Raw genomic sequence first — 9,909 nt, 5'->3', positions numbered from 1 at the left:
ACTGACCACTTTTTCAAAGCAGTTTCTCAACATGATTGGATAATTGAGAAATCACTGTATAGTGATTTGGTAAGAAGTTAATGTTAGATGGATATAAATCAAATAGGCAATTATTTTAGAAACATTTATGAAATGTAGTCTGGAATCATGGTAGGCTAGCAGAGCTTGGATTATGGTAACCTTATATAATTCCCTATCCACTAACCAAAGCTATTCAGAAAGGATTTCGTCCACAATTATATTGGTGGATTGTATCATGATAGTGTGAAAATCTGTTGTTCAGTTGACCAACTGGTTTTGGCTGCTTGTATATTATCTCTAATTGTATATTATGTTATATCTTCAGAACTAAGCTACTGTCTTCTCAAGTACGTAGATTGCTGTGCATTATATTTGTGAAGATATCTCAAGACAATAAATGGTAATTTACTATTAGTAATTTTATACATTAACAGCAGCCATCAGGGTTTAATAGTACTTAACATCTCACTCAATACAAGAGTCCATAACAACGACAAAATGTAGTCACATTTTATCGTTGTTATTGAATTTCTTGTATTGAGAGAGATGTTAAGTACTATCCCTTGAGCATACAAAAGTTGGTTATAGTTTATTTAAAAATCACATAGGATACTAGTTTATACTATCCCTTGAGCATACAAAAGTTGGTTATAGTTTATTTAAAAATCACAGAGGATACTAGTTTAAATAAACTATAACCAACTTATGTATGCTCAAGGGGCAGTTTTCTTCCAATTGGATGGCATCTGACCAGATATAAGATTCAAAATATAAGGCAAGACATTGGCAATTGGGAAGATGGGGATAAGAATAAATGTTTTAGTGTATTTAAAACATATATATTTAACACTAAAACATTTATTCTTATCTCCATCTTCCCAATAGCCAATGTCTAACCTTATATTTTGAATCTTATATGTGATCAGATGCCATCTTGAATGAAAGAAGCCTGCCTACATTTTTAATTTCATAAGGAAAACTATTTTTTTTAAAGATTTATATCATATATCATATACTTTAACCTTTAACAAAAAAAAACAAAAAAAAACAGCAGAATTTTAAAAGTTATACAAAATACATTATCTTTTCTTTTGAGATAGATAGATAGGATGGCAATGATTTGGCTTTAATACAACATGTGGCTACTGTTTTACAACTGAATGGTACTTCGGATTATTAGGGTATATGCTGCTTCCTAGGCAAAGTACTATTTTGCAACCTCTAAATTCAAGAAAATATGGAAAATTGAAAACAAAAAATAGCATTTTTATAGTTGAGATACAATTCTGCCACTCCTAGGCATTGCTTTAGTAGTGGACAATTTACAATGGCCCTGCTGGTGCTTCACAATGAATTCCAACTAATTTATTTATATTTATTTAATCCTTAATTCTCTCCCTCCCTGAATTTACTATAGCATACCTGGCACTATAACAGGCTGTTTCTTTGGCCCCTGTCTGTGCTAAATTGAGGAAAGGTGTAGGGAGGAGGAAGAGGGTTCAGAGTGAGCACCTTCTGTATGAAGTATGTTTCAAAGTTTTCTGAAATAACTTAAATTACTTAATGAGTGATTACATCTTTTCTTTATTAATATGAAAAAATGTAATTATAATGTAATTACTGTAAACCATGACAAATTATCTCTCCCATCTTTCCATATGTATACAGAAAATAAAATGAGGATTAAATTTTATCGGCAACGAAGTCAACAAATTTATTAGCTCCTCCCCCCACCCCACCCAAAGAATAGCATGGAGATGAAGGTTGTAGTTTCAATCATTTGTGTAGTTCAAGCATTATCAAATGAGAAAGAGAAGTGTAACAAATTATTATTAACAGACCTCTGAATCAGACTTGTAGTCCATTAAAGAAAGTTACCAACCAGTACACAGGAAGGAAGTAGGGGAAAAAAAAAAAAAAAAAATTTGGAGCTCCACACTATCCCAACATCAAATGCAAAATTTGAGAATCTTTCCACCATGAAACGGTGCATACTATTAGACAGAACATGATCTAACTGCAAAAGACTGTTAGTATATTTTCAGTCAAATTTTCAAAATGAATAGGTTTGTAATAGCATATTGCAAATGGGTGCTGTATATTAGTAGAATGTTTTCATTATACTTTAGTTAACAAGCATAAAACATGTGATAAACACTATAGCATGTATAAATAATCAATTTATTAACCAATACTACAAAACTCACATGAGATATCACATGTCACCAGGAAAGGCACAATAGGTAAGATATAAAGAGGCAATGCCTCATGGTGTGAATTTTAAAGGTGCAGACTTTCCTAAAGATGGTGTGCCTCATATATTTTGCCACCTGAGGCTATCTTTGCCTCAGATGACAAAATATTCAGCTCTAGTCCTACATATCATATTTTAAACAGTTCTTTTTACTCCACTCTTAAAATTAAGTGCATTTTTATATGCCCATATTTTCAAGAGTTTTACAAGTCTATCAAAAATGCATACAACAATTTTCACATAGCAAACACCATTAAAGTGAATTTAATCACTATTACAAACTACCAAAGAGTCCCATTGGTATCAATGTTATACTTAAGGAAATTTCCCTATAGAAAAAATCTCATATAAGTTTGGAATAATGAGAGTTGACTGTAGTTATGGCTATGTGTCAATTATTTTGTATGTGATATATATATATATACTGATGTTTTAAATGAAGTGAGTTTCAATCAAAACCAGACCTTTAGTGCAATGGTGATATTCAAAATTTCATAGAAAAAATTCTGACTCTTCGAGCTGCAAATATCAAGTAATTTACTATTACTTCATGTTTTTATTGTTGTGATTAGACTATTAAAAAAAACAAAATAATATATAAATTTTTTAATTACTTTGTTTTGAATATATTTGCAATTCTACTGATATCTGAAACTGTTGAATGATCTGTTTGTTTTGTACTTTAAATGACACCTTATAATAAAATAGTATACCATAATCTTTGATATTTTTTTATTATACAAATTACCAAAAGGCATCTTCATTTTCCACAATTATTTTTCTTTCTTACTTTTTTTTTTTTTTTCAGTATTATACAGCAATGTTCACATGGTTATTTTATTATGTTTATCACCCTTGGCTAGAAATTTAGACAGTCTGAAACATCAAATTCAAAGAAGAAATTCACTGTGCTATTAAGCTAGAGATTTATTACCTTTTATAGTATTGCCTAGGTTTGCATGCTAAACAAAACTTATCTGTTTACATTTCCTTCTTAAAAGTTGCTATGCTTTAAAATTTGAGAAAGTCTCACATCATGCCCGCAACACACACACACACACAAAAAAAAGCATAACCAACTATCAGCTTTATCTAAGATAACTTCTTATAAAATGGTCTGTATATATCCTTTATAAAATGTTATTTTGTTGCTGACTCTTTTAGTTATTATTTTCTTAAATGAAAAAATTTACATTTTCTTTCATTTAAAAAAAAATGCTGCTTTCATTAAAAAAAAAAATGCAAAAAAATGGAAATCTGATTATAGTTTACCATTCTCTTTACTACTACTTCAATAGAATTTACTTTTATATTCACAATAATGCTAAACTTACCCATATAATTTATCAGTCTCATTTGCAATCTTTTTGCTTAAAACTGAGTGCATTTTTCTGTGTTAAACAAGGCATATTAGAACAAACTCCAAGAGCAGAGTTATCAGAAAGAAAAAAATTGGTTTACATTTGACAAAATTTATTAATTTCAATTAATGAAAAAAAATTTGGGAAAATTTTTAAACATTGACAGAATTTTTTTAAGAGTCTTGAACTGATAATCTAAAAAAAATGGCCTAATAAGCTCAAAGACTTCTTTAAAAAAAAATAATAAAACGAATAAAATAAAACAGATAAATAAATAGAAAATTAAAGATGCAAATATTGAGTACCAGAGAAGAAAGAGAGAGGACTATATAAAAATGACTGGCTATTAGCTTTGATTTTTTTTTTTATCTTTACAAATAAGTTGAATATCACTTAAATACTATATTGTCAATAATACATTACATTTCATCACTGTGCATTCAACTTATGTTCTAGTGCTACACATTAAGAATATTTTTAAATGAATTCTGATAGTAGCAAAAAATTTAGATTTTGGTATAATTAAATTTTCTCTTTGATTCTCAAGTATAAATGCAAGAGTTTGAATTTATTTATTAATATAAACTGAATATAATACTTTTCTAAATTAAAAGCTTATGTGGATTCCATCTTGAAAGAGTTCTTCTATTTGTGCAGGAGTCTGAATATGTGATGATATCATACTGTATGATCACTGAGCACTTTATTAACAATTTAAAATTTATGAAATATGAATAACAATGAATTACTTTTTTAATATATATAATTTCTTCACTACCTGAAGAAACAGTTCATAAAAGTTGCTGTTATAATTTTGCAAATCCTAATCTATTATTTGGCTTCAGTATATGGTTCACGTGGTAGTCTGGCTTAGTGAAAGCGAAGACAAGCCATGCAATTATCACTCTTCTTAGGAATGTACTCTTAACCACAGCGAAAAAGTTCTGTGTACATGTTGTTCTAAGAGAAGCTATGTTACAAATGAATGTCACATTTATGATGAATGACTTATGAGTGGTTGTGCTTTACAGAAGTCATTACAAAGAAATATCATAAATTAAATTACATTCAGCTTTCCATATCATTCAGAGGCTCTTGTTTCAGTCTCCTAGATTCATTGTCATCATCCTTCCTTCCAGAGGAAATTAACGAATCTCGTTTACTACTGGTAGTTATAGAGTCTAAACTCTTTAAATTGGAAGAGGAACGAGATTTATTTTTTAAAGCACTGTCTACTGAAGAAACCACAGTTTGTAAATGGTCACGAGATGACATCAATACTCTAAAATATCTGTCTGCTTGAGCTTGAATTTTCTTTAATTCATCTTCTACACACCTTGTCTTTTTTCGTTGTTCTTCTAATTCATCAGTTATCCGCTCTGCATTCCTCTCGCTAACTGCTGCAGCCTCGTGCACTTCTTCTGTTGAAAAACAAAATAAGAAAATGAGCTATATCTTTTGAAAATGCAATGCTGATATTAACAGTAATGAGTTCTCTATAAATTATTTCTTTAGTTTTATTAAAGAAAAATATAATTCAACTTTGATATAAAGAAATCTCAGAACACATTTTTAAATAAAAATTTAACCAAAACAAAGTATACTGTGCTGTCATCTGATTAAAAAATTTAATCTCATTTAGCCTCTTTCAATGATTTTACAAATATTTGTAAATATGTATGCAAGTATATCAACAATAGGGTTGGTGAGATGGATAGGTGGTTGGTTGATGGAGAGATATCAAAGAGTAGTTTATTCAGGAGTAGAGTCCAAAAGACGGCCTGTGACTAGTGGTGTGCTGCAGGGTTCTGTTCTTGGACCACTGCTGTTTAATCTGTTCATTAACGATATAGGGAAGGATCTAAGTGGAACAATTCATTTGTTCGCTGATGATGCAAAGTTGGGTACGACAATAGTGAATGCAGAAGATGTCAAAGTCTTGCAGGATGACTTAGATAGATCGGAGTTCTGGGCTAAGGAGAATGGATGTCAATTTAATGTGACAAAATGTAAGGTTATGCATTTTGGGGTGAAAAGATTAGCAGCAGTATACCACATTGGTGGAACTGTACTCCAAGAGATTGATGAGGCCAGGGACTTGGGAGTGTTGGTGGATAGGGAGATGAAGTTTAGGGGGCACATTGCAAAAGTTGCTAAATCAGCTCATCAACTCACTTGGTTGTTGAAAAATACCTTGACGAGCAGAGACAAGCAAGTTATTGTACCTCTGTACCGAGCCTTGATAAGACCTCATCTCGACTACTGTGCCCAGATTTGGTCACCTCGGTTCCTTCTTGATGGGGAGGAGGTGGAGAGGATCCAGAGGCGAGTGACTAAGATGATCACAGGTCTATGGAATGAACCATATGAGAACAGGTTGAAGATTTGTGGGTTGCAGAAACTAGTTGATAGGCGGAAAAGGGGAGATATGATTGAGACATTCAAATTGCTAAAGGGATTCTATAGGATTAATTCAGACGATATTTTTGAGATCAGGACTGGTGGTGGGAAAACTAGGGGACACCTATGGAAGCTGGGCAAGAGTGTGGTTAGCAGGGGTGTTAGAGCTGGGTTCTTTACTTTTAGAGTGGTAAATGAGTGGAATAAGCTGCCAGAGTCTGTTGTGGGTGCTATGACGGTGAACGAGTTCAAGGCAGGGTATGATAGATACTGTGAGAATGTAATAGCATAGTTGTGTGGACATGATGTTTAGGGCCTCCCTCGATGAGTCTAAAGACTCCTGGAGTCGCCCGAAATAATAATAATAATAATAATAACAAGGGCTCAGACTGAGCTACGTTTTGTTTGTAAATGAACATAGCGAAGTAGATCTATACCATACTGGATGATACATCAGTACCTCTGAAGCCGTTTGGCAGATTTTATCTTTTGATATTTATGAGCACCATCCAACTGTAGTTCATCTCACAGTTCATCTCAAAAATGGTCAAACAGTATACGAGGGGGTCTGAAAAGTTCTCGCCCTCTTGCATAGATGGCAATACTATCAGCAAGATTTTTTTTTTCTAAGTTGGTAGATCTGTTATAAGCATCCATGTGAAATTGCAAGTCATTCTATCAAGTAGTTTGTTTTATACAGCTGTCTGAAGCAAAAGCATTGTCTGTATCCCTTGAAATGGATAAAATTGAGTATCAAGCAGTTATAAAATTCTTTGTAAAAGAATGCTTAACGCCAAAAGAAATTCATTCAAAGTTCATGGGCACTCTTCTCCATCATTTTCGACAATTAAGAAATGGGATGCCGAGTTTAAACAAGGCCGTACCAGCCTTGAAGATGATCCACATGAAGGACGTCCAAAAAGTGTAATAACACAAGAAATCATTGATCAAGTGTACGATATTGTATTGGATGACCGGCGAGTCAAAGTACGTGAAATTGCTGAGACTATAGGCATTTCAAGAATAACACTGATTTTGTGCATCGATTTATTACTATGGATGAGACTTGGATTCACCATTATACACCAGAATCCAAACAGCAGTCAAAACAGTGGACAGAAACCAGTTGTTCAGTGCCAAAGAAGACAAAGTTGGTTCCATCAACAGGAAAGGTCATGGCATCAGTGTTTTTAGATGCCAAAGGCATTTTGTTTATTAATTATCTTGAAAAGGGTAAAACAATAACCAGGGAATATTATTCCGATCTTTTAACCAGACTAGACGAAAAAAAATTATGAGAAAAGACCCGGTTTGCAGAAGAAAAAAATCATCTTTCATCAGGACAATGCACTCACAAAAGTGTTTTGGCAATGAGAAAATTAAGGGATCTGAACTATGAATTTTTGGAACATCCACTCTATACCCCAGATTTGGCTCCCTTTGACTTCTATCTCATCCCAAAACTAAAATTCTTCCACGCTGGTCATCGTTTTTCTTCGAATCAAGAGGTGATTGCTGCTGTAGAGCGTTATTTTGCAGATCTTACAGAGAACCATTACAGGGACAGGATAATAGCACTGGAGCATTGCTGGAATAAATGTATTACTCTTAAGGGAGATTATGTTGAAAATAAAAATAATTTTGAAATTATAAATTCGTTTTTTCATTGTTAGGCCTTGAACTTTTCAGACCACCCTCGTATTTCACAGAAATTAATGCACTCAGCATAGTGGAGCCACCAAGGGACACAACATTAACAGCCTTTTTTAAGCTATGCATCAAAGATAATTTTGCCCAAATACTGATCTTAACATGGTACCTACATACTACACCTGGCATCAAAATAAATTTCAACGAAGAAGATAGGGTGCCAACATAGACGGTTATTCTAGTGTGAAGAGTGATGCTCTAGGTCGTGTTTATAAGGACTAAAATCATTCAGCAACTAAGAACAATAAATAGTGTGGTACATCCGACATACCAGGGTACATGTAAGGCTTTGAATTTGATAGAAGTTGATTCTCACTGGTCCGACTGTCTTGCCGATGGAATAATTTCTATTGCATCAGTAAGATATGATGAATGTCTTATGAGTGATTGTGCTTCACAGAAGTCATTACAGAGAAATGTCATAAATTAAATTACATTCAGCTTTCCAGATTATTCAGAGGCTCTTGTTTCTGTCTCCTAGATTCATTGTCATCATCCTTCCTTCCAGAGGAAATTAATGAATCTCGTTTAATAGATCTTGTCAGTCATGTTCACTGCAACATGGCTGAACCTCTATTGCTATGGTCACCTTACAAAAATCATTTTTCAGATGATATCTTGCACTAAGAACATTTTACTCATTCTTAGGCTCAATTTTATTAAGCAATATACAATGGGCATTACTGAAACTTGATTGAATTGTTAAGTCAATAAGTGACAAAAGTGTTGAAAGATTTCAGTTTTCTGATATCGAACAATCCTTTGCCTCTATATACAGATTTAATCTGGGAAACCTCATACAAATTCAATGAGGTTCAGGATTTATTAAGTCAGCACAAACAACCACTGACTTCAGATCAAGCTGAAGTTTTTCACAATGTGTTCAACAAGCTGTGAAAATCAACCATGGAAACTGTTTTTCTTGGATGCTCCAGGTAGTACTGTGAAAACATTTTTACTAAATTTGAAGCCAGGATGAAATCACTGGCTGAGACATCCTCAGGTATAGCAGCTACTCTATTATAAGGTGGTTGAACTACTCATTCTACTCTAAAAGTACCACAAAATAAATGTAACTAATGATACACCTATGTGCAATATATCAAAACAAAGTAATTTGTCGAAATTATTACAAAAGGTTTCTTTGATTGTTTGGGATGAACGTAGAATGTCTCATAAAACATTTGTTGAAGATGTCGATAGAACACTGAGGGATATCAGATCAGATGATCGAAGAATGGCTGGAATAACTTTTTATTTGCCAGAGATTTTCGACAAACACTTCCCATCGTATGCTGCAGAACCAGGGCAGATAAAGTGAATGTCTGCATTAAGATGTCATCGCTATGGCATGGTATAGAGAAGTTTTCTCTTAAAACCAATATGTATGTTCACCTACATGGAGACTCTAATGCACATTCCTTCTCCTCAAAATTGTTAAAAATTGGTGAAGTACAGCAAAGAGACAGAAAAATTATATTAACACACCTAAATATTGGGAAAATTGTCCAAACTGTTGTGCAGGGTCTACCTATCTACTGAAAACATAACAAAAAAGCCACCTTCTGGTTCAGGGAGAGAGCTATCCTTGCACCTCGAAATCATGGCGTGTCAATAATGAATGAGTTGGTTCTTAATAGGATTAATGGATCTGTTAGTGTTTACAAATCAGTAGATACTCCTGTGGATGCAGATGATGCAGTTCATTTTCCCATGGAATTTTTAAATTTGCCCAATCCACATGGATTGCCTGGTCATAAAATTAAATTGATGCTCTGAAATCTGCATCTGCCAAATATTTGCAATGGAACTTGGCTTCAAATAAAATCATTGAAATCGAATATGATAGAAGCTGTGATATTTACAGGTCCTGGTATCGGAGAAATTGTCTTCATATTTGGATACCCCCCATTCCTTCAGCCTATCCATTTGCATTCAAACGGTTACAATTTACAATGAGAATTTGTTTTGCAATGATGATTAATAAAGCTCAAGGACACACCCTTAGATATACAGGTTTAGATTTAAGAGGTGAATATTTTGGACATGGTCAGTTATATGGAGCATGTTCTCGAGTTAGCAGTCCTTAGAATTTAATTATTTCTGTCGAGGATGATGAAACTTCTAATGTTGTTTACAAAGAAGAGTTATAATGCTCACAAT

General features: G+C 33.2%; 1 protein-coding gene across 4 annotated transcripts in view; it reads right to left on the bottom strand.

Annotated features, from left to right (window-relative positions):
* Positions 1-2,183: 2,183 nt before the first annotated feature.
* The window catches only part of LOC150096338 (cell division cycle and apoptosis regulator protein 1-like), a 557,664-nt gene continuing 549,938 nt past the window's right edge, over positions 2,184-9,909 (bottom strand). For all 4 annotated transcript variants that reach the window (XM_090408838.1, XM_090408841.1, XM_090408840.1 and 1 more), the window contains one exon: positions 2,184-5,057. In XM_090408838.1, the coding sequence (XP_090264964.1) occupies positions 4,705-5,057 (353 nt within the window). In that variant the 3' untranslated portion in view covers positions 2,184-4,704. The remainder of the gene's footprint in view (positions 5,058-9,909) is intronic.

Source organism: Typopeltis vanoorti, chromosome 19 (genome assembly GCF_054136105.1).
Source record: "Typopeltis vanoorti isolate ZY-2024b chromosome 19, IOZ_Tvanoo_1.0, whole genome shotgun sequence".
Classification (NCBI taxonomy): domain Eukaryota; kingdom Metazoa; phylum Arthropoda; class Arachnida; order Uropygi; family Thelyphonidae; genus Typopeltis; species Typopeltis vanoorti.
Note: the sequence above shows the minus strand (reverse complement) of the source record. Positions and strands in the feature narration are given on the sequence as shown.